This window comes from Myotis myotis, unplaced genomic scaffold, assembly GCF_014108235.1.
Source record: "Myotis myotis isolate mMyoMyo1 unplaced genomic scaffold, mMyoMyo1.p scaffold_m19_p_19, whole genome shotgun sequence".
Lineage (NCBI taxonomy): Eukaryota > Metazoa > Chordata > Mammalia > Chiroptera > Vespertilionidae > Myotis > Myotis myotis.
In genome coordinates, this window is record NW_023416323.1 from 12,471,725 (window position 1) to 12,497,229 (window position 25,505).

The 25,505-nt window shown below is 53.3% G+C and overlaps 1 protein-coding gene across 1 annotated transcript in view; it reads right to left on the minus strand.

The window, feature by feature from the left end:
• The window catches only part of CHST8 (carbohydrate sulfotransferase 8), a 112,795-nt gene that overhangs the window by 54,229 nt on the left and 33,061 nt on the right, over window positions 1-25,505 (minus strand). The window contains exon 2 of the mRNA XM_036346988.1: window positions 8,177-8,392. Within this exon, the coding sequence (XP_036202881.1) occupies window positions 8,177-8,306 (130 nt within the window). The 5' untranslated portion in view covers window positions 8,307-8,392. The remainder of the gene's footprint in view (window positions 1-8,176; window positions 8,393-25,505) is intronic.

Here is a 25,505-nt window from a genome sequence, read left to right on the forward strand (position 1 = left end):
CGGGTCTTCCGGGCATCGAACCGCCAGCCCTGCTGGCCGCACCCAGGCCCGGACACAATGGCAGACCCAGTTTTCCAGCGGACTGTAATTTCAGAAGGGGTCTTTGTGTGGCTTGATTAACCAGACACCAGAGGAGCCTTGGGGCTGGGTCAGGGAGAGGGGCTGCTGCTGAAACCTGCTGCGTGTCGGCAAGAAAGCCCCTTGAGGAAATGGTAGAAAAACAGAAAATACAAGAAATGCAGACCATGACATTAACTAGTAGCAACAGGCAAGTGTGCCCGGCTAACCTGGGCTGGAATCCTGCCTTGGGCCACTCTGGCTGCAGGACTTTGGCATCTGACGTAACCTCTCTGAGTGTCAGCTGAGGGCGGTGATGCCTGCCTCACGGGGTGAAGGGAGATGAAATGCAGGCACCGGCACCGTGGCACTACGTTTCGTGCACACGGAAGCGAATTACATTGTTTCATTTTAAAAATTATCATCACACACGTGTGCGGACCTCTGTGGCTTTCAAAGCCGTTTTTGTCCGTTCCTTCATTAGACCCACACAACGGTCCCGTCTCCTATTTTTTGCATTTTGCTTTAGTTCCTTTGAAACGTAAGTCCTGCTCTTATTGGATATAATTGTCCCAATATTCCGTTCTGCTATCCTTTTTAATTCCCCCGCCCCTAGGAACCTTTAGCAGAACAATTCTGGGACCATTTTCTATTAATATGAATTTCCAGATTATAGCAATATGATGTCTGTTTCCTAATTTAATTAGGTGATTCCTGTTATTAGTTCCTACATGCTCATTATTTCTCATTTAGCATATTTAATGCACCAAAGGAAGAGAGGCTCTGGCTGGAGACCCCCGGGCGTCTTCTGCAGGGAGAAGGGAAATGTCCCCCCACCTACAGGATGGCGGAGGAACGGGGAAACTGAGACCCCACCAGGGAAGCAGATGCTGGGAGCGGGGGCGGGGCGTGCTGCCACTCAGAACAGCCCAGTCTCAGGTGAGAGAGGGTTGTGGCAGGTCAACTCCACTGCAGAGATGGGGCCACGGTGGGCGCCCTGAGGTCAGGGCAGTAGTGAGGATCCTTCACGAAGCCTTGCCCCGAAAAACACAATCAGAGAAGGGCCAAAGCCAGTATCCCTGGCCTCCCCCAAACCCCTGGGCTCCGGTGCCCACACCTGAGGGTTGCGTATCTGACACCACCTTCCTTTTGGGCACTCACTGGTTGACTGCCATGCGGAGGCCTCCAGGGGCACCCTTCACAGTGCAGTTTAAGTCAACACTGCCCTGGAATCAGCACAGAACACAGCGTGAGTGTGCCCCCAAATGTGCGGGCCCCGCCTCAATGCACCCACACCATCGAAGCGAGCTCAGCCATCTGTGCTCCTGGGCTCTGGCCAACCCCGGTCCCCTCTCCGTCTCCAGCCCTCACATTGGCCAGGGCTCCGCTCACTGGCCACTCCATGGCACCAGAAGAACCCCCACAGGGCTATTCTGGAGTTTGCAAGGAAGAGCGGGGAGGAAGGCCAAGGCCACGCTCGGAAGGGGCACTGTTACAAGCATCCCGCCCCACAGCCCTGACTTTGAGAGCCTGGTGCATGCCGTGAGGAGGAGAGGGTGCTCCAGAGAATGCAAGTCAGTGGGTGGATGTGCCCAGAGTACACTTCTGCTGTGGCCGCAGACAGGGAGTGGAGGGAGGGCAGGCCGGCCTCGTGAGCCAGCAGCACCCGGTGAGAGCTTGGACACGCTGCAGGTGCACTGCTTAGAAACACCGGGTTCCGAGAGTCCCAGCCCTGCTGATTTTGCAATGATAGATTGCCAGCTACTTAACAGGATGGATCACTGCAATTACATGTCACTTCTGATATTCACAGTCACAACAAGGATGTGTCAGCCTCACCAGGTTTGTAGGAAATATGTATGATGTTCCGCAATGCCGTTAGAAAATGGTTTTAGGAAACAGACGCGAGAGGATTCCAATAAAACCCACCTGTCCGGAGAGGATTCCAATAAAACCCAGCTGGCTGGGGAAAGCAGATGGCTCCACGGAAATGGGAGGGGGTGGCTCCCCTGGGCCAGAGGAGCGTGGGTTTGGACACCCCGGCCCAGCAGGCTGCCCCTCCGCCGACAGCCAAGGAGGGACGGCCACCACACTTCCCTCTTCTGCACCCCCTCACACGGGTGGTGTTAGAGCTGCCAGAGCCTCGCAGCAGTTCTGCCCGTGGCCCCGGCCCACCCGGGGCTTTTGGCCTGGTGGTGTGTGCTCAGACCTCCCTGGGGACACTCGTGGACAGAAATGGTCGCTGTAGGAACAAGACAAACCCTCTGACATTGCAGTGCAGCCTCATCATGGCTCACACAGGACTGTGTGTCCCTGGTCACCGTGGGACTGAGAGCGAGGGCCACGCTTTCTCCAGCCAGCACAGCCCTGCCTCCAGGGGATCAGAGCAGGACCCTGGAGCTGGCCAGGCCCATGGCATTGGAATTTTGGCTCTGTCGATTTCTAGCTGTGAGATACTGTGCAAGACACCCGGCAGTGTGTGCTCTGGCGAGAAACCCAGACCCATCTCATCCAACCCGCCTCACTGCTTCTGCTGGCGGTCAGCACCTGTCAACCTCTTGTGAGGTAGAAAAGGCAAACAAGAAACTCACCCCCTCCCCTCCTCTAGGAAGCCCTCCTAACCCGCCAGCCAGGACTCTGCCTCAGGTGTGTGAGGGCAGGAGCGGGTGTATCACCTGAGAGTGAAGATGCAGGTGGAGGGAGGCAAGGTGGGGGCTTCCTGCTTTTCTCGTCTGGTTCTGAGGTCTGTGGGGCTGGAGCCCTGGGTGGAGGCGCTATAGGGCAACTCCACACACCCTGCCAAGCATCTCAGGTGCCATCTGCTTAAAACAGAATGTGTGGTCTCCAGCCCCTCCCCCAGACCACTCCCCATCTTGTGTGTCTGCCTCAGTGTGTGGCACCCCTGTGCCCCAGCTTCCAGAGCCAGAAACCCCGAGCCGAAGCCACCCTGAACCGAGATGGCTGCCCTCCTCACCTCCACACCCTCCCACACATGTGGCCCTATCCAAACCTGACCCCCTGACGCCCTGAATCCACCCCACCCTGCCCCCACCGGCCCTGGGCCTTGTCATCCCTCTGGCCTCACTCAACCCCTCCCAGCTGGTCTCCTGTAGTTGTCCCTTCTCTGGCTCCTGTGTACAGCGCCACAACACGCAGCCACTAAGATGGGCCTTTTAATGGCCGCTTCCCCCTCAGAATCCCAGAGCACCCCATGGCCCGTGGCAAAGGCTCACTCTTCTGCAATGTCCCAGGACTCCCTGGGCCGCAGCCTGGCTGTGTCTTCAGCCACAAGTCTAGATCTGCAGGTCGCAATCCAGCCCGGAACCCACTGGGAGTCCCTGCCATGCCACAGCCTCTCATGCCTCCAAACCCTGATCCACACTCTTCCCTCTGCCCAGGCCCTGCTCTGGGCCCAGACCAGGCAATACCAACCGTCACAGCTGTTGGGAAGGCAGTAGGTGCAGTGGGCGCAGCCAGCTCTACAGCTGGCTCCGAAGCCCAAAGGCACAGCTTTTAACCTCTCACGCCAGCAAGCTCCTCTGTCGAATGGTGTAACAGGACTTACTTCATGGGGTTTTGAAAGGATCAAATGAATTCCAAACACATGGAAAGACCCGTGACAGTGCCCATCACGAGTGAATGTCAAGAGTGTGCCCACATCAGTGGCGTTGCTGTTGGTGTGTCCACCGTAGGGAGAGCTGGGCACCTCATCTGCCAATAGGAATAATCACTACTTATAAGAATTATATGCAGGAAAACATGTAAAGTGTTAGCACAGACCTGGCAAGTGGTTGTTATTGTTATGATCCTTGAATGCCCCGTGCCCTGGAAGGAGTGCCCTGGGGCAGGCTGTAGACCAAGACATCACCTGAGCTGTCCAGTCCCTTTGTCTGCACTCGCAGCCCCGGAGCGGGACCTCTGCTGGGAACCTCTGCTGTGACCGTGGCTGCCTTCCCGCCCCGACTCCCCAGCACCAGCCCCAGTCCCCAGCACCACCACCCACAGCTCCACAGCTTTGGGGAAGCAGTTACATCACTGAAACATGGGGGGGGCCCACTTTCCAAAAACTCATTCCGCAAAAACCAAACAGTAAGAAAAACTATGTATAGTGTGCTAGCAACACAGTTTGTATCATAAAGTCAATTTCTTTAATGTAGCAATGAATAACCCAATCAATCCACTGGTCACTTTGGTTTCACGGGTCACTAACGACTCGCTTCACCCCATTAGAACAAAATCCATCCCACCGAAAAGGATGGAGGGATGATAAAACAGCAGAGCGCTCTGTGCAGCCCTAGTGAACGGCTGGGTCTAGGCTACCGACTTCACAAAAGCGAGCCGGGCAGAGGTGCGCCTCCTGAAGGAACAACCTGGTGCCACACGTGCATTCTGGCCGAAGAAAGAAGGAAAAAAGAATCCTACATTTGGTCGAACTGCTAATTTACTTAACTGATAGGGACTCCGAAGAACAGAAGACAATATTGAACTATACCAAGTGGACACAATCGGCAAAGATCCCAACTGTGGAAACTCTACAGCACTTGTGACCCAGTTTCCTCCAACAAATAGCAAGAGGGAAATAAAGATGGAGAGGGAATCTTGCCGATGGAAGAGATTTAATGATTTACCCATCAACTGCGATGTGTGGGCCTGACCTGGGTACTGAACACAACAAATGGGAAATAAAGGTATTTATAATATTTGTGAGACAACAAGATATTTGAACACTGGCTGAATATTTGATGATATTAAAAATGTTGAATGCTAACCAAGAGTTCTTCTCTTTTAAACTGAGAAAAATATTGAAATATTTATGGCTGCATTCATATTCCACATGGTACATGCTTTAAAATCATATAGAAGGAGGGAGGTGGGTGGGGATGTGGATGGGCCAGCTTGGCCAGGGTGGGGGTGCTGGGTGCATGGGGTCCATTGTACTGTCCTAATCTCCTTCTCTCTGTGTGTTCCAAACTCTCCATATGAAAAGCTCATAAAGAAAAGCAGCTCATAAACATTCAGTATGCCTGTCTTCTGCCTCCCCAGGGCCAGCATGTCAGATGAGTCATTCCTGGTTCTGGCATGCTCTCTGAGTCTTCCATTTAGGAAAGGTGCAAGTCTAGTCTCCTGGGTCAAGAAGTGATCCAGGGCCTGCCAATATTGGAGAATAAAACGTTGGATAGGTGAATTCTCTGATCCACAAGAAAATCTAATCTTAGACTGAAGGTAGGTTAACTGGAAGTGATTCACATTTCAAAAGATTTGGTTTAAATATAGCAAACATTGCCCTAGCCGGTTTGGCTCACTGGATAAACCATCAGCCTGTGGACCGAAGGGTCATGGGTTCGATTCCGGTCAAGGGCATGTACCTCGGGTGCAGGGTCCTCCCCGGCCCAGGCCCTGGTTGGGCTCGTGCAGGAGGCAACCAATCAATGTGTTTCTCTCACATCTATATTTCTCTCTGTCTTTCCCTCTCTCTTCCACTCTCTCTAAAAATCAATGGAAAATATCCTCAGGTGAGGATTAACAACAAAAATAAATAAATATAGGAAACATTTTTGAAAATATGGCTTGATTTACAACAGTTGCCAATTCCATAAGATTACTTCTAATGCACAAGCCAGGTGATGCTTGCTGACTGGTCCCGAAAAATTTAGCAGCTGTTTACCTGGTAACTGCATGGGAGAAATCTCAATGGCACTCCAACCCTGAGAACACAAGTAACTAAAAGCTCCCACCTGCCCTCTTAGCTTGTTTCCAAATCACCACCTGTCCAGCCTCCCCTTCCGCATTGGACAGTGCCGCCCAGAGCAGATCCCAGTGACTGGTTTCCAGGGAACTCTCTGCCACTGTGAGAGACAGAGCAGCCGTGTGGAATTTCCTTGTGGACTCCCTCAGCCTCGCCCAATCCGGGCGGCAGGGCAGCCTCCTGGGTCTGCAGCTCCCACCTGCAGAAATGCACCCAGAGAAGGCTTGTCCAGGGCCCTGGGGGCCACCCACCCATGCAACTGGATACATACACTTTGTAAGCACTGGTTTCCAACAGATAAGTGTAATCAAGGTTTATATGCTCAGAGAAGCCAACAGGATGGGATTGTTTCACTTGAAAGATCAGAAGAAAATTGTAACTAATGTTGTGGAAAATTACTTTGATATTGCTTTCTTGGTACCGAATCACAATTAGGCTGCTGTGAGAAGTACAGGGAAAGAATAAATGAATAGTAACAAATCAGCACAAACAGCCTGTGTCAGGAACACTTTGCTCAGGGAAAGTAATGTAAGCATTATTTAAAGTTTTATGACTGTGTTTGATGTGCTTTACGTAGAGTGTCAAGGCTGTCCGTCACCTGGCACGTGGCAAGGGGGGGTTCAGTTCCATTTACAGCCAGAAGAACATGGCTCAGGACCCAAGACTGCTCTTTGCCTGCATCTGCCAGGCCCACGAGGTCCATGGCTACAGCTTCCTTCCATCTTTCACACCCAGCCAGCCTGAGCCTTCCCCACACCCCACTCACCACTTCACCCTAGAAATCCCATCCACCACACCCAACTCCACCCAGGAATGTAGCACCTGCCCCTAGCGTGTACCATGGATGGGTGCATGGCACTGTCCAGCTGGACACCAGCCATGAGGACCCTCTGCCTGTATGTGCACCCCTCCACACACACACATGCATCAAGGATGTGCAGTGCTTCACCCCAGGCTGTGTTTGGGGGCCTCTCCGCAGGAGCTCACTTCCTCACAGATAATACACCCCGCGGGGCCAACTCTGTCCGTCCTGATGGCGTGGGGCCCGATTTGGCTGACAGAGTCGCTACCCCACAAGGCTGCAAAGTCCCCATACAGGAGCCAGCTTGGTCACATGTCCTTGCTGGGGAGCAGCCAGACCCACTTGTGACAGCCACCATCTGTGAGGGTCCAGCCAGGCGTGAGTCAGCACAGTGACTGGCTGCCATCTCCTGGGACACATAGTCTTGGCTGCCTCTCACTGACGCTCTGTGTTGAGAGAATCAACTCATAGGCACTCCCTGCCAGGGCCTCTGGTAGCAGCTGCCAAGCCCAGGGCCCTAACTCTGACCTGCTCGTGCTCCTCTTGCCTTCCCACCTACTGCCTACAGGCCCACACTACCCTGAGAGTGTGAGCCAGCCCAGGCTGAGGGTGGCTGGGGAGGAGGCTGCCCGCCTAAGGGCCAGGTGCCCCCAGGTCGTGCTCCGCCCTCCTGTGCTGTGCGCTGCTGGTAGGGATGGCGCAGGGACCTTCTGCCTGAGCCCCAAGCCTCCACTCCTCCTCTGTTGCCCGTGTCCCAGAGCACATCGCCCATGGGTGTCTTCATGGCCCTCCCCTAATAAGGCCCAGGACCACTGCTGAGAGACACCAGTGCCCTGAGCCTGGCAGCAGTGCTTTCCGCTCATTCCAAAGCAGAGCAACCCTGGCCTTGGCCCTGTGCCTGCTGTCCTCCGATCCTGCCGTGTTCTCTGGGGCAGGGGCTGTGTCCCACAGGCAGGAACCTTGCCCGAGCTCCTCTCTCCACATCCCATCTGCCCAAGGCTCCAGAACCATGTGACCTGCTCTCCCCTCACTATCCCCAGTGGATCCTCGCTAGTCAGTGAGGGTTTGCCCCTCTAGTGGGTCACCAGGGACAGGTGGGATAGGAGGCAGCAGGTGGGACACCAGCAGGAGCAGTCTCAGCCTCAGAAAGCCAGGAGGTACCCTATCCCTCTGCCCAGGCCAGAGGGGCTAGAAGATTCAAGGGGTCCCAGGGTTGGGCAGAGAGAGTCCTATTTGGGCGCATGAGTTCAAGGAGAAATCGTGCACCCTCTGATGTCCCAGATCCTGGGAGAGGTCCTGAGAGGTGGCAGAATCCTCCTTAAATCTGAGTTTCACCAAAGGCAACAACCAGCTGAGGGATGGTCAGCCTGGCCATCATTCCCAAAAGGAGTGCAGAGGCCAAAGGTCAGAGGTCAGAAGCCAGAGCCCTAAGGCTAGTAGTCTAACATCAGACAGTGTTCCCACATTGAGGCTGATGCCCGCCAGGAGGAGGCTATGGGGTCTCAGCACAGATCTGGCACCAGGGCAGCCTTGGAGGGCAAGCGGGCGGCGGGGCCAATGCGAGGGCTCACCTGGCACCTGCTGGGGGGTGAGCTCCGTGGAGTCCTGCAGGCTGATGAAGAGGAGGAGGCCCGCGGCTCCGAACAGCAGGATGGATGAAAACATGCAGGCCAGCCGCATCGTCCCGGCACGTAGGGTCATCTGGGCCTTGCTCTGGGGTCACCTCTTGGGTGTGGGAGGCGAGTTCTTCCCTCATTGTCTACACCAGGTGTCCATCAGGCCACAGTCTACAGGGCAGAAGGGGAGAAAGTTGGTCCATCACCACAGCACAGGGCCTCCTGGGCAGCTGAGGCCCCAGTCACTGCACGTGACCGAGTGTAATCCCTGAAGCCTTCAGCCCTTCGGAACTCAGGTGTGTCCCTTCCACCTTGCAAGCCCAAGGAGGTCCAGTGACCACCTGAAGCTGGGACAGCAGCTCCCCTCCAGGGTCTCCTATATTGGCACCCCCAGAAAAACCATGGAGAGAGACACTCTGGCCTCTGCCTGGGACAGCCCAGAGTAAGGCCCCAAGACCCAGAGCCAGGCACAGTGGCCACCCACCTACACTGTCCAGACTCTCTGAGCCTCTAAACAAGCACACTTGCATGCCATGGTGAGTTCTAGGTACAGGTAGGAATCCAGGTCTTTGCCCCTTGCAACTGACCGGGCGGACAGTGAAGGCCTCAGTCTCCTCTGCCCTAGTCTCTCTCTATGAGATATTCGGGACAGGTGTCCACGGGGCAGGAGGCTTTGAGAAGGTGCCTCCCAGGCCCAGAGGATGTCAGGGAAAGACTGACGCCCCCACCTGGCCATTCACCACCAGCCAGAGCTGCTCTCCTGACAGACTTGCTGAATGGGCTGGTGGGACTGTGGACAGTCACACTAGTGGAGCTGAAGCTCTGGCCAGATTGTGGTTGTCTCCAATCTTGAGGCCTTCAGGCCTGGGGCAGGGCAGCCAGACCCGAGTCTGACTGACCCCTGGCTCAGAGGCTGGGCCACTGCAGACCCAGAGCCTGCATGTAACTTGCCCCTGACCTCGGTTCCTCCTGAAGGGGAAGAAATTCCAATACCAACCAGTGACCCCAGTTGGGCCAGGCTATGGGTCAACGACGGGGCAACCCAAGGCCATCTGCCTAAAGGAAGGTTGCCAGTTCCCGCAGTGGGGCAGTGTGAGTGCTGAAGAGGAGTCCGCACAGGAGGCTGTGCCAGACGGGCAGGTATCCCAGGACCTCCCCTTTGAAAGAGAGTCACTCTGTCCCCCAACTTTCTCCAGTTCTTAACAGCCTGGGCCCCAGGGACACCACTCTCTGACCACCCAAGGAGCCCTGGCTTCCCCCATCCTGGAACAGGGCAGTGCCCGAGGGGGGCTGAGCCAGGTGGGCAGCTCCCCGTGGCCTCGGAGACCACAGGTGAGTGGCTGGTTGGGCCCCAGACCAGACGTGGCTCAGCACAAGGACCTTCCCCTGCTCGGGGCAGGAAACCCATTCCTGACTGGACACCCAGGCACTCCGGCAGGAAGTCCCCGCTATTGTCCCCTCTGCATCCAGCCTGTGGGCATGAGGCAGGAAGTGATAAGAAAGAAGCCCTCCCTTCCCCTGCCCAGACCAGGAAGGCCCGGACTGTTCTGAGAAAGCTCTGGGGCTGAGGAGTGTTAAATTGCAGGTTTGGGTTTCTCCACACTGCAGTCTCTGTAATTATTTTTTCACTCAGTTAACTTTAATTAACCTGCCCCAGGCCTCTACGCATGAGGAACGCGCTGGATCTTGGGTTCTCTGGGCTGTGCTGAGCAGGTGGTTCCCACGACCTCCCAGCTTTTTATGTTTGAAAGGAAGCGTAAAGCTCTGCTCTGTTTCTGGCTCTGGCTCTGGGGTTTCAGGCTTGCCCCAACCTCAGGGGAAGGCCGCTGCTTCCTGCCATCCCCGGGGACACCCTGCCCCAGGCTTGCAGTGGGTGAAAATGGGCAGCCACAGCCCCGTCCCCAAGGCTTAGACCCTACAGTCCTTCATGTGGGGCCATGGCCCCCACCCCGTGGCTGCCCTCGGTCTGACTGTCCTGGGGACCAGGGCAGACCCAGGCTGTGTTGAAGAACAAGGCCACTCTCAGTGCTGCCCACAGCATGCTCACACCCTGCGGACTCCCAGGCACTGCTGGCAGGGCCCACTGGGGCCAGCCCTGAGGTCCAGGGGAAGTGTGAGCCACGGATGGGGGAGGTGGAGCTATTTTCTCCCACCCCCGCTCTGCTCCTTACCTCCAGCAGTTGGATTAAACCCTTGAAATTGCCAGGCATCAGAGTTGAAAGAGTGGGGATGCAGTGGAGACAGGACACATGCACTAACACGTATACACACACACCTGCACGCACACTGGCAGGCACCTGTACACCCACATCACTGACGGTCCCCAGCAAGAACCCAGCTGTGAGAAAATGGCCACAAAGCCCTGGCTATGCTGGTCATGTTGTTAGCACGCATTCTGCGGCCACACGGGCCTCCTGAGTCTGACACGAGGCCAGGAGGGCAATCTGACCTAGGGTGACCTCTGACATCAGGGCATTTTGTAAGGAAGGAGAGCGAAGGACAAGGAAAAGGGGGAAGAAAGGATGGCAAGTTTATGGCTAAATGTGCTTGGAAAATAACTGATAAAGTGCCACCCAACCTCATCCCAAACACTCCGTTTGATGAAAAAGGGGGACTCGGACGCCCCAGTAATCATCCTCGCATTGTTTGGGCAGTAGCTGGTGCTGCAGAAGTGACTACAGAAGAACTGGTCAGTCCCCTCTTCTCCGCAATCTGTCACATTGACTTCCCCTGTCCTGCAGCCATGACCCGCCCTCATTTGTTTCTGAACTTGCCCAAATCAGCCCACCATATGCAGCTGGGCTCTGGCAGCCCATGAGCCTGGGAGCCTGGATGAGGACCACATCCCAGCCCCCAAATCTGGGGGAGAGGAGGACGAAGCCTCAGCATCTGCGCCTTCACTGTGGCAAGAGCATCAAGCACTCAGATTTCTCTTTTCAGAGACCCTTCCCTTTGTTGGCTCCTGAGAGACTACAGGCACCTTCTCCATGCCCAGGGAGGGAGTTAGAGTCGAGCATGGCTTCCCCTGCCCAGCCCCTAAGCACCAGACCCTCCTGTCAGTGTTTGCTCTCCCTGAAGACCATCTGACCAGCTAACTCCCTGCTCCATGCAAACGGGAACCAAAAGGTTAGCATGTCTCCCCTCCCAGGTGACTGGTCAAAGTCTGCTGGGTCTCAATGCCCCAGGAGGGGGCCAACATCACAGAATCAATAAGATTCTTTCTTTAAAGGTGAGGGGTAGATGGGAGGCCATATCACACCACCAGACATCCAGAGAGTATGCACAACTGGTCTCCTATTGTTCCCCTAAGGGTCCTGGTCTTCAAAGTCACAGGTTATTTTCAAGGCAACAGGGAGATGCTGGTCCAAAGGCTGTTTGTCTCCTCCTGGAGGTTGAGCCGCTGCCTGGGTTGTGGAGGCTAGGATTTGTCACAGGCATGGCCAGGTTGCCCAGGCCCCATAAACACGTGCGGCCTCCTCACCATGCACTGCATCAGCCTCAGTTCCGACGACAAATAGAAAACCCTCCTCTATCTCCCTGCCTCCCTTCCACCACCAACAGACAATAAGAAAACTCAAATAACTGGGGGCAGAGTGGGGAGGAGTAAGGCAAGAAAAATAAACAGCCCACTGAGCTTTCAGAAGGTCCTGCCCTCATCACAATTCCTAGAACTCCCAGCGGCTCCTCTTCCTGACACCTGAATGGCGTCACCGATTTTTACTGTAAGAAAAAAAAATCCAATTAATCTTGTAAACACCTCCTGGGACACAGGGCAGGGCCAAGGATTCCTCCCATTTCCTTATTTATCTGATTTTAAAATTGTCTCTTCAAAAAATTCACTTCAGGGCACAAGCAAGATCTTGGGAATTCAGCCAAAAAAAACAAACACGCACCTCCAGAGGCGATGGCCCGGCAGGCGATGAATGGACGGCTCCAAGGACACGCTTGACTGCGGCTGCTACAAGGCCTGGATGCTTCCCCCAGCCCCCCGAGGACCACTTCTGGCTGTGGGGACCCACCCCACACCCCAGTGGAAGCAGCAGGAGGCATCCGAGCACATGCCCATGGGCGCACCCACTTGGTGAGTGGACCCTGGGCTGGGAAAGTTCTCTGTCCAGTCGGTGTCCTCCTCGAACAGGCAGGAGCGAACAATGACGTCCCTCCCTCCCAGCTGAGGGCTCCAGGAGAAGCTCTCATTGAGAGAGAGAGGCTGCTATGGCAACTTGAGGAGAATGGAGCCAAGCACTGCCGTCACCTTGAATCCGGCACCAAGCACTAGCCCTGGCAGCTGAGGGGCCAACCTTGGCTCTGCCCCTGCCGGGCGCCGGCCGGGGCGACACTGGGACTGACCTCTGCTTCCCTCCTCAGCCTTCTGGCCTCAGAAACTCATTTGCTGCTTGCTGAAAAGGAGCACACAGCCCAGTCCCCTGAGAGCACCACCTCCATCTGTTTCGTCAGACAAGTTCTTCCATGTGTGCAGCTCCTGCTTTACTTCTGAGATGGGGTTCTTCTTGATTTCAGATCATTAAAATCCTGAGCTAATTAAAACCGCTCTAATGGCAGCGGCGCCCAGCAGCAAACTCCAGGACGAATCCCTCCAGTTTTTATGCATAGGCATAAAGTTGCAAGGCTCTGCGAAGATGACTAATGGCTGGAAGGGCTGGGGCTCTAGGACGGGGTTGCAGGCTAGAAATAGCTCCTGCCCTTCCGGTGAAGTGGGGCACAGAGGGGCGCTGACCAGGGTCCTGAAATACCCAGGACCCAGCCCAGTCAGATGCCTCTTAGGACAGGAAATAGGCCAGCCATCCACCTCCCTGTTACAAGGCAAGAGATTACCTTCAATCCCTGCTTCCTGCAGCGGGGAGAAGGGAGTCCTAAGGCAGAGGCAGAGGTGTAAATCAGGCCCAAACAGCCCCAAAGTCTTGTCCCACATCCCAGCTTCCCACAGTTGCTTATACAAAGAGGCTGAGGGGAAGCCTGAACACACACAGCTGTGCCAAGGGGGTCCTTGAGACTCTGCCAAGGTGCCACAGGCTGCAAGGCCCTTGACAGCTATCGGGGGTAGAAACACACCATAAATACCACCTCTGCCCAGGACTTCTTACATTTTCAGGGCATTTTATGCCAATGGGGCAGGGTAGGGGATAGTAATTCTGCAGGTAGAGAAACCGAATCCCTCCCCACCCCCACCCTGCAAAGTCTGGAATGGTCAGTGCCCCAAATTGTGTCCCTCAATGACAGCCCTTCCCTCATAGCATGGAGAGCAAGCATTTACCCGCTTGTCTCAGAGCCTGGGGAGCAGCGTTGGGGGCTCCCCTCGTGTTTGCATTCCCAGCATCGTTACACAGTGCCTGGCACGGGAAGGTGATCAATAACCTCTGCTGCATGCTGAGCGAGCATGAGTTAATAGATGGAGGTGTTTGGGCCATGTGGAGAGAGGGACTCCATGGACCTGGAATTTTAAAAAGGTCATTTATGTTTCAGGGAGCTGTGGGTTTGTTTTTATCAGGTCTGGGTTAGAATCAGGTCTGAACTGTAGCCCAATCTTATGAGAGAAGAACAGGCACGAAAGTGAGCTCCACGAGGGAGCCCAAGAGAACCTGACAGCTCCGAAACGCTGAATGCACACTCCCTGCGAGGCAGCACTGTGTGCCCTCACGGGGCTTCAAGACTAATTAATATACTTGCAGGGGAAATGTCGACTATACATACATGTACACTGACACATGTGATATATGCACAAACAAATATACAAGACATTTAAATGTCATAATATGGATTATCCCTAAATGTACAGTATTATGTTGGGAAATACCCAAACAAAATTACAGTTTGAATATATTGACCAAAAGTCAATGAGAGCAACACATGCATGCTTTGAGGATATTATGCTGTGTGAAACTAGCCAGTCACAATACTGCATGACTCCATGTGGTCAATTTCAGAGACAGAAAATAGAATAGTGGTTACCAAAGGTTTCAGGGGAGGGAGGAATGGGGAATTATTAATTTACTAGAGGCCCAGTGCACAAAAATTTGTGCATGGGGGTGAAGAGGGGGAGGGTGTCCCTCAGCCTGGCCTGTGCCCTCTCGCAGTCTGGGACCCCTCAGGGGATGACCACCTGCTGGTTTAGGCCCCCTCCCCAGGGGATTGGGCCTAAGCTGGCAATCAGACATCCCTCTGGCAGCCTGGGAGCCCTTGGGGGATGTCCATTTGCCAGTGGAGAGGAGGCCTAAGCTGCAGTCTGACATCCTTAGTGCTGCTGAGGAGGCGGGAGAGGCTCCCACGACCACCGCTGTACTGGCAGCTGTCAACCTGGCTTGTGGCTGAGCAGCGTTCCCCCTGTGGGAGTGCACTGACCACCAGGGGGCAGCTCCTGCATTGAGCGTCTGCCCCCTGGTGGTCAGTGTGTGTTATAGTGACCAGTCATTCCCAATCTTTCTGCTGTTAGGGTCATTTTGCATATTACCCTTTTATTATATAGGACAGAGGCCTGGTGCATGGGTGGGGGCCAGCTGGTTTGCCCTTCAGGGTGGGCGTCCCCACTGGGGTGCTACTGGGGTGCCTGGTCAGCCTGGGTGAGGGGCTGATGGCTGTTTTCAGGCTGGCCACACCACCTTTAGGGTGGGGATCCCCACCAGGGTGCCTGGCCAGTCTGGGTGAAGGGCTGAGGGCTGTTTTCAGGCTGGCCAAGCCTCCCCAGTGACAGAAGCTCCCAGCCTCTCCTTTTTTTTCTTTTTTTTCCTGGGATTTATTTACCTTCTATAATTGAAACTTTGTAGCCTGGAGTGGAACTCAGAGCCAGCCAGGGCTTGGCTTCCTCCATCGCCAGGGGCAACCCAAGGCTCCAGCTCTGTGGCCACGACCAACTGAAAGCAGGTATCTGGGGTTTATTTACCTTCTATAATTGAAACTTTGTTGCTTTGAGTGTAGCTTAGAGCTGACGCAGCAGGCGGGGGAACCTTGGCTTCCTCCATCACTGGAGCAAGCAAGCCTCCTGCTCGTTCCAGCTCTGTGGCTGCCAGCTGCCATATTTGTTGGCAGTTAATTTGCATATCTTGCTGATTAGCCAATGGGAGGTGTAGCGAAGGTATGGTCAATTACCATGTTTGTCTATTATTAGGTAAGATGGGTCCAGAGGTTCTGCTGGGGAAGATAAAAAAAATTCTGGAGATGGACTGTGGTGGTGGTTGCACAACAATGTGAATGTACTTAATGCCTCTGCGCTTAAATATGGTTAAAATGGAAAATTTTACATATATATTTTATCACAATAAAAAAATCAATGAAAGCAAATGGAATACTGACACTGAGCAGAAACCACTCTCTACTGTTAGTCTCACTCATCCCACAGGTGCTGGGAGTGGGCCCAGGAGCTGAGGAGGACCAGAGTGGTCCAGTTCATGACCATGTGAAGCATGACCAGGATACAGGGAGCTGAGTCTGCGGCCCGGGAAGCCGAACAAGCAGCAGGTGCCATGAGATGGATATGTGCTCAGAGTGGGGTGTGTCTGACTGTCCTTCCAGTCAGGCACACCCCAAGATTTGATTTTCCTAATCTCAGAATCAGTCAGCATCCAAAATATCCACTTTGGATGCGTTCCCAAGTTCCCTGCAACTCTGGTGTGAGACAGACGTCTTAGAGAACAGAAAGGCACCTTGTCAATTTCATTTGCATGAGGCCACTTTCAGGCAGAGCAGGTGGCCTCTGGTGAGGATATCCTTCACCTACACCCTTGTCACAAATCTGGGTCACTGCTGGGCCCCTGTGGATCAAAGCTGCTAAGCTGTCTCTCTTTGAGACAACTTTGTCTCTGTGCAGGGAGCAAAGGCCCATAACGCAAGTGTCAAACTGTAAATTGTGTTCTCAGGTTCTTTCTGATCCACAAAGCCATGCTCCCCTGAGGCCTGCCTGGCCGAGGCAAGTCTGGCTGAGGCCACTCCCTACTGAGGTGACCACTGCTCTGCTTGAATCCCTACACGGGACCCAGCTAGGATAGTGCCTCACTTATTGATAGAAATCATTGAGGCAGAAATCTAATAGTCACCATTGTCATTTAAAAATAATTAATTTTTAAAGAATTCAAAAGGGCAACACAAGGAATCCTTAGGGTGATGAAAATGTGCTCTATCCTGACTATTTCGACATCAATATCATCACTGTGATACTGTACTATAGTTGTATAAGATGTTACTATTGGGGAAAATGGGATAGAGAGTACACACGATTTCTCAGTATTACTTTTTACAACTGTAGGTGAATCTAAAATTATCTCAAAATAAAAAGTGTAACTTTAAAAAATCAAGAACTTAAAAATAAAACTCACTGGCCTTTCAGCTCATGCATAATGGAAGCAAATTCTAATGTTGTGCACGTAAATAATAAATAACCATTTTCATGGATCAGCGCCATCCTCAGTTGTGTAAGAAACATTTTAAAGTGAAGGTACTATGCCTTTAATAGGAAAATTTGATGTGTTAGCATCTACTGGTTGATCTTTGTGCATTTTTCAATTGCAAAGTGCACTTTAAAATGCAAACAATTATTAATATTGATTTGGACTAAAACAATATTGAATTTCAATATATTTCCAGCACTTTTATGAATTACCCTGTGGATACATGGTGATTATGATAAAGAGTATTTGCATGCTCCATTTCTTTTCCATGAGGAACCTTAAGAGGGCCGGTGTGATCCAGGCACAATGAACTTCAACAGGGACAAGACTGGCTCCAGACGCCTTGGGGAGGCCCTCCAACCTAGCAGCCCACACAGACCTTCAGGGTCACTTTCCTCCCTGGGCTTTATCCAAACCGTTATTACAGAGCCCAGTAATGAACACTTGCTCAAGGCCTGGAATGGGATTTAGTGTCACCATTTCCACGGAAGGAACGGGAAAGAATTAGATATTTGTCATGCTTTGTTAACATTCCAGGCAGTATTAGATACATATAAACATCCCATGTAGCCTTCACACAATAACCCCTTGAAGTGAAAATCATTATCCTTATTTGTCATAGGTTTGGTTCTCTCTAAGGAGATGCTGAGGTAGAGCATGGGGTGCAAGATGTTTATTAATGATCAACTCCTGTGAAGGGAAAAGGGAAGACTCCAAAGTGGGCAGAAGTCAAAGGGACACGGCTCCAGCCAAGCCTGAATGGGGAGGCCTGGAGCAGGTGTAGCCATGCCGTCCAGGCTCCCTTACTCAGTAGCTGGATGTCGGTTGCTCAGGGAAGGGCATGACCTCGGATGCGGCAGTTTGTTGCTGCCGAGGCAGATCCTGAAGAAGCTGACAGCTGGGAGCTGGCTGCTGACCACACATCTTGTGGGTGATCTGTGAGTCCTTCCTGGAAGAGGATCTGGCAGCATATTTCCAAGCCCACCACTCTGTTCTACAGATGGTAAAATTAAGACCCAGATAGACTAAATATGGCCAAGGTTACACAGTAAATAAGCCATCCCAGATCTGTCTGACTCACTTCTCCCAAACAAAAGCATCCACGAGACTGTCCTGACCTTCAAAAGTCTCCAGAGGAAAATGCAGAAAGCTTGACTGCATAAGCAGATACCCTCAATTCCCCTCTATTAATGTCCCTGCAGCACACACACATGCATGTGTGCACACACATGCTCACTTCTTGGCAATTATCTCATTGCTAATGAAAGGCGAGGACACAGATTATTGGGGTTAAAGTTTCCCGATAGTTCAGCCTGGAGAGCATGTCCCCCAACAGAACCTCTGGACCTAGCCAAGAGCAGCACACGATGCACGATGCTCAACGGCCTCCTTTTACTTTTAGAAAGCACTGAGCTATTCACATTCTCCAGCTGCTCTGACATCCACAGCCACAGCAGGGAAAATTACAGGGAGGGAAAAAATTGCATATTTACTTCTCAAAATTGAAAGTTGGGGTGTAATATGGACAGAAAGGAATGTACGAGTAAACCCAGAATGCCCTGGCCCCTGGCAGGGTGCAACTGCCTCCAAGCTGCTAACAGCAATCCACAGACTCCAGAAGAGGAGATAATGGCAAGGAGGTTTGGCTTCCTTCCAGGGAATCCCTCTCCCTGGGGCTGGCACAGGAGGCCCCAGCAGACTTGCCTTTGTGGACCCTGCTGCCAACAGTGTCCAACACAGAGTAGGCACACTTGGGAAATGTGTGGGAAGCAAAAAGAGCTAGTAAGAGGGGGTAGGGGGAGAAGGGATGCATGCACACTAGAGCTGCTGGGTCCTCTGGACTGAGGTCACATGGAGTCCAGCAGGTGTGGCTTGCGTGCCCACACAGTGTGCATGCACAGCCATGCTCTTTGAGGGCAGGCTGGCCTCTCTAAGCTGGCTGCAAGGCTGACCATCATATCCTTGACCCCCAGTAGTTTGGCATGTTTTTCCCTGGCCGTCTCCTCAGAACTAGTTCGTTTCTTCCAATCTGAGGGCTCAAAGACTAAGAATGTGGCAGAACCATCAAGTCGGTTGGCCTTTTCCTGGTTGCTCTGTGGCTAATTGGGTCTCTCGCAGGCAACCAGGATGGGGGTAGGTCTGTTAGTGACCTGGAAGTTCTAATGAGTGGTTATGCATGAGATAGGAGCCTGCCTTCTCTGGGAGTCTCTGCCTCCTGTCTCCAGCTGACATCCTGTGCTTCAAGTCTCCTCCACCACACGGACCCCCAGTGCCTTCCCTTTCTTTCACCACAGGGTGCTGAAAAGCCAGAAATGTAGGCCCACTCTAACTCTCCCTCCTCTGTTCCCCGACGTCCAACTGAGGACTCTGCCTCCTGCACGTGTCTTGTCTGTCTTTTCCAGCCCCTCGGTGAAATGGATTCAGCACCGGTGGTCTGGACAGCTCCCTGCATCCACAACTGGGCCTAAAGAACATTCGCTGTCACCCCCCTATTCAAAACTGTCTGGGGGCCCCAGTTGCCCAATGGTCCAAGTTTAAATGTTTCAGCATGTCCCACAAGGCCCGTGCGTAAGCAGTCTCCACCGACCTCCCACCTCCAGTCTCATCTCTCCAATTCCCTGACAACCCTCAGGCCAGGTGTGGTACCCCCATGTGTATCCCCGGAGCCCGGGGGCTTGCCTCCCACACAGGTAACAGTGGCTGCTGCAGAGAAAAGAGCACTGGGCTCCGAATGTCTGCTACTTGGCATTAAATTTTCTCACTGGGAGACTGTGGGCACCACCATTTTACATCTCTGAGCTTCAGCTTCCCAACCAGTCAGTCAGTCCCTGGTAAACTGATATCACGGGGCAATTTGTGCAGATTCCTGCTGTGGTGAGACACTGCCCTGGGGTGGAGGGAAGAGGCTCCAGGCAGGTGGGGTGGATGCTGGTCCCAGTCCTCTCCCCGAAGGGCACATGCTCCTCTATGGTCAGTCTTGCTCTTCTCCCTGTACAGCTTTGCTGACTTCTTTGCTTGTCTTGAACAATAGAGAAGGGGGTCTGAGCCTCCAGCTTCTTTCTGCTGGCCTAAATGTCCTCTCAGCTCCAAAGACATAGAAAAGGTGCTAAACCTTTATGATCCCTGGACATGGCACTCAATGGCATGTTTGCTGGGCTGGAGTGATGGGCCAAGGATGCAGGCAGCACTCAGCTGGCTGGGCGCACCTGGAAGCAGAATGGCAAACACGGGCCCCACGCCTGTGCCCGCTGCCACTCTGTCGTCCGAAGGTCACTTGAGCCCTGACTTTTTACGTGGTTGATAAAAAGAGGATGACACAGGTGGAAATACACATTTTTATGATGGGACCCAAAGTGGCCAATTATTGGTCTTCAGTGAACACTTGTGTCAAGCAGCCCATTTCCCATAATAACCGTAGACACTTTTATAATGAAAATTGTTTTTAAAATGACATATCCAATGACCCTCAGTAGCAGAACCAGACTTTCAGTTCTTCCAATTTGGAAACCTGTATTTTAACTTGAATTTCCTGATTCTCAAATTGGCAAGCAATGTCCATTTAAAAAAAAACAAACAAACCCCTACCTGAGTGAATAAAAACTCAGGTCCAAGCTGGATTTGGCCTGGGGTCCACCTGTTGCCACCCCTGCCATAAAAAGAACAGCCTTGGTTGGGGAAGGGCACCTGACCTCTGGATAAAAATGATGCTAACAGTTCAAGGAATTTGGTGCAAAATCAGCCGAGGGAAGAAAAAGCCTGTGAGCCAGCTGGTGTGGAGAGAGGCCGCAGCAGCTACTGGTCAGGAGCCGCTTCCAGTAGCTCCCTAGGAATGGCCCTCATGCAGAAACATGCGAGTCCAGCACAGGGCATCTGCCCCTGCCTGCAGGACGGTCACTTCAGTGGGACAGGGGACAGTGGCACAGGATCCCTGCCCAGCAGTGGCACACACGTGTACACACACACACTCACATTCATATACACTGCTGTGTACTGAATTGTGTCCCTCCTCACCCCCCCCAAACAAAACAAAAACAAACAAAAACTTCGTATGTTGAAGTCCTAACCCCAGTACTTTAGAATGTGACTTAACTTGGAGATAGGGTCATTGAAGTTAGTTAAGATGAGGTTATGCTGGAATAGAGTGGGCCCTAAGCTAATATGACTGATGTTCTTATAAGAAGGGGAAATCTGGACACAGACATGCACAGAGACCCCCATGTGAGGATAAAAGCAGAACTCTACCAGCAGACCCCAGAGGCTAGGGGTGCGGCCTGGGCAGATTCTCCCTCACACCCTCAGAAGGAATCAACCTTGCTGACACTGTAACCTCAGCCCTCTAGCCTCCAGAATGGTGGGGCAATGAACGATGGTTATTTACGCTTCCGGTACGTGATCTTTGTTATGGCAGCCCCAGCACACGATGCACAGGGGCCGTTCTCAGAAGGTGCTTGGGGTGTTTCCAGGAGACTAGCTCTTCCTCTTTCTACAGTTGCCATCAACTGTGTGCAGACAGTGTCAGGCCCAGCATCTGACATGAACCCTGTGACAACCAGGATGAGGAATAGAAAACCCAGCTCGGTGAGAGCCCTGCAGCTCCATGGTGTCACCAGGACACAAGTCCTTCCTGTGGCCCTGCTCTTCCATCCCTGGGGCAGATTTTGTCTGCAGGTGGCTCCTGCATGACTGCGTGATGATTGTAGCCACAGTCCTACACGCATCCTCATTACATCCAGCAGGAGAGAGGGAGCCCCATCCCCAACCCTGGAATAAAACTCCTGGACCTGAGCCCATGGCCCCGCCCTGACCCAATGCCAGGGGCTGGGGGAATACCCTGCTCTGATGGGAGCAGACCTGGGTTACTGGAACCAGGGGGATGGAGCTGTCCTCCCTGGACCTAGCCGTGGGTTCAGCCCCTCCAAGGGAGAGGGGTGACATGCAGTTGGCCAGAGTCCACTATGCATTATTTTCTTTGTTCCATGCAAAAGCCACATGAACAATTATAGCCCCCATTTTACAGGCGAGGAAACAGGCTCAGAGAGGCTGAGTACCTTACCCACAGCGACACTGCTAGTAAGTTGAGGCAGATAAGAATTCTGGTCTTATTCAGCACTCTTAGCGTTAACACTGCCTATGTGATGGGGGAAGCCACATCCTGGACACAGGCCAGCACAGACCTGTGTTGGTCAGCCGGGAAGTGGTCACTCTGCTGCTCTCAGTAGCCCTCCCAGCCGAGCCACCTCCTGGGCAGCACCAGCCCACTGACCAAACGAATGCTGGCCTTGGTGAGAGCTTGAGGGACGGCGAGAGCAAGGGAGGCCTTGAGGCCTTGGGCTCCCACGTAAACACTGCTGTGACTTTGTGTGTGCACATGTGACTCCATCCTGTGGATGAGTGGGTGAAGGCCCGTATATTGGTGTCTGGGTGAGCGCCTGTGTGAATGGACCTTAGTGCACCCATATGTGGGCATTTCAGAACCTCCCTTTCCTCTGCCCAATGGCCACCAGCTGAAAACAGTCCAGTGCTGCCCAGGCCATTCCCAGCTCCTAGACACCACGAGAACGACTATGACCAGCCCTCACGTCCAGCTTAACGGTGCTCCCCCACAGCCGCTGCCCGGGGCCAGCCCTCCTTCTTGGCAAAGGACAGCAAAGCTCCCTTTTCCACCAGGGCCTGGAGGGAAGATGGGGAGGGTGGGTCGGAGGGGGGCTCAGGAGGGCCACCCAGCGGGGCCACCGGCCATCTGTGTCTCTGTTCCACTCCCCCCTCCATCCCCTCTCAGCCTCAGGGTGCATCACTCTGGTGACCCCCGGGAATTGGAAGCTAATTTTCCTCAATCATTAGTGATGGAAAGACCTCAGGTTCTGCCTTTAATTAAAGTCAAATGTGGGGCTGAGGAGAAGCGCTGCATGCAGGCATCCTCTTCTCACTTGCAAAAGCCATATGCAAATAATTAAGCCAGGCATGGAAGCCATAATTAAAAATTTCACAAACCCCCTCATTAGCTGAGCAGACTGCACAGAGAAGCGGAGGCAAGTCCCTCCCCATGCCAATGGCAGCTCTCGCAGATGGTTAATTGGGCCTTGGGGGAGAAGTGGGCTGTGTCTAGGTGACAGTGCACCTGGCAATGAGCTGGCAGGGTTCCTGGCCTCCAAGGCCAGCAGGGATGACCTCCCACCTCTGTCTAGAAAGCTTCCAGCCAGGGAACAGGGCTCCCAGGGTAGAGTAAACCCCAATTTCCACCTGTCCATCCACCCACCCACCCATCCCTCCCACCGTGAGGAGGCACCACAATACAGGACCCTGGTCCCAAACCTCACAGCCTCCCCTGGCCCTAGCCCTCCTGTGAGCAGAGCTGGGATGAAGGTGGCGAGAAGGGCCTCAGCTAGAGACTAGAGACTGCTAAAGCCCCTCCCCCAGTGTGCAGGAGGGAGGTGGGGACCTCAGACCAAGGCAGGCTCAGGAGACCAGCAACTGTGTGTCTTGAGGTCCTTCAACACCTTCGGGGCACACAGGCACCCCCAGGCCCGGTGGCCACTGTGCAGAGAGTGACTCACCTAAAGACAAAGGCCCTGGACAGGATGACTACCCGCACCCCATAAACACACTGCCAGCCCCAGCTTTCATCAGCACCTCAAGAACTGGGAGGAGGGCTGGATGGCCGGAAAATGTCTGACCTCTGTTCCACACACTCTCTGGCCCCTTCCCACCCTACCCAGGGTCCCTGGCCTGAGCCCTCAGCCTCTGTAAACATCTGGTTCACCTCATGTCCAGAATCAATCCTGCCAGCCAGGTCACCGAAGGCATCATCCCACTTGCTCACTGACATTTCCAAATGAATATTCACTCGTCCCAATATCTGCCACTTGTTTTCCGTCTGGCCTGATCAATGGTGCTCCTCTGGAGAAATCATGCTCACCAGAGGCATTGATCGAGGTCTGGGACACTGCCTGGCGTGTGGGAGGAGATGTGTCCTCCCAGACATGAGGCCGGGACACTGACGAGCTCACCTCACCGACACCACCGGCCCTGGCTGGGGCAGAGCTTCACACGGCCGAGACTCACTCCTCCAGTGTCATACAAAGAGACTGGCCATGACTAAAACAAACCCAGAAACGGGCTCTTTCGAGCACTTGGGGGTCTTACGGGGCTGCAGGAAGTCAGAGAGCTGAGTCGTGACTTCTGTCCTGTGCAGGTCAAGCCTCCATCTCCTGCAGTGGACAGGTTCCTGACGCAGCCCTTGCAGCTCCAGCAGAAAACATTTCCCTTGCAGTCTCTCCTCTGACAAACAGAAGGGACACCAGCCCTCCTGCCAAGGTCGACAGACACCCGCCCCCAGGCATCCTGCTCTCAGGAGGTGACCCTGGGCAGCCTGAGCTGGCGGATGCTGTCTTGTTTCTCAGCTGTGCCCCAACATGCTTTGCCAGTCAGCTTGGGCTCCTTCGTTTTGTTGCCCCTCCGAGCCCCGCTGCCCTGATGGTCAGAGCCGCTGGCCCAGTTTTTCTTTTCAGTCCCCCACATCTCCCCCGTTACAGACACAGCTGCCTAAGAATCTGCCCTGGCAGCCACCGACTCAGGACAATACACAAAAACGAGGCAAGGTGCGTGGATGGGGGCAGGGGACTGCCCCCACTTATAGAAACCATCTATAAATTATACTTTTGGGCCCTGTTCGATTCTTAAACATTCATTAGAAAATATGTCATATATATGTGAACAACCAGTGCACTTCCCTCACTTAAAGAATAAAACAATTGCCAATATTCTTAGTCCCCTTTGTACCCCTTCCTCCTGCTCCTCTCTTGCTCCCCTCTGAGGAAACTACACTTGTACTACATGTTTAACGAGCACTACTATGTGCCGGTCACTCTTCTAAGCAATCGGGACCCATCAGTGAACAAAACAAAGATCCTGCCCTCATAGAATCACATTGAAAGCAGAAGACAGACAGACAGTTCTAGAAACATAATAAATTAGTAAATGATGAATAACATTAGAGGGTGATAAATGCCATGGAGAAAAGAAAAGCAGGACAGAGTGAAGGGGGCGGGGAGGGCTGGAGGCTGGAAGGTCTCAAAACCAAGCATGTGGGATGGGGCCTCGCTGAGAAGGTGACAGTTGAACCATGTGGCTGTCTAGGGAGCCACCTGTGCAAAGACACCCAGTGTGTTTGGAGATCAATGAACATAAAGAAGAGTGAAAGGATGTAGGGTCAGAGGAGTAACGTGGGGCCAGCCATGTGGGCCATTGAGAGGATGCTGCTTTTACTGAGTGAGATGGGGTGGAGCAAGGACACTGGGTTTCAGCAGGACTCCTCTGGCCACATAGGCAGGGAGGCCAGGGAAGAGGACGCCTACAGTCCTGGTGAGAAGTTTCAGCCATGACAGGAAAATCCATGTCTGCCATTCACATGAGAGTTGACACTTTTAGAGGACACTTTATTTGACATTGAAAATTACATTTTTGTTTTGATGCTCTGATATCATCATGTCTTAGGTCACTTGCTGGCCACAAGTTTTTCGGATGTGAGTATTGTGAGTATTCTGCATCCTGAAAAACGATGTTACTCTTCACGTTAAGCTGGCCCTCCCTGCTTGTTTTCATATCCAGACGCTCAGGAAACTCAGTCAGCTGCTTGGCATAGGTGAATGAAATAGAAATGGGAGAAGGAGACAGTGAACCCTGGGCAGAGGGCCCGGGAGCTGCCAGGCTGCCTGGGCCCAGGTCCTGGCTCCATCCAACTATGTCGCTCTGGGCAAGCTACTTTAGCTCTCTGTGCCTTGGTTTTCTCACCTGCAAAGTGGGTGTGATAACACCCACCTTGCAAGGTTGTAATAAGGGCTGAATGGCAATAAGGTTGCCAATTTTGAGGCGCACCCAGTGCACAG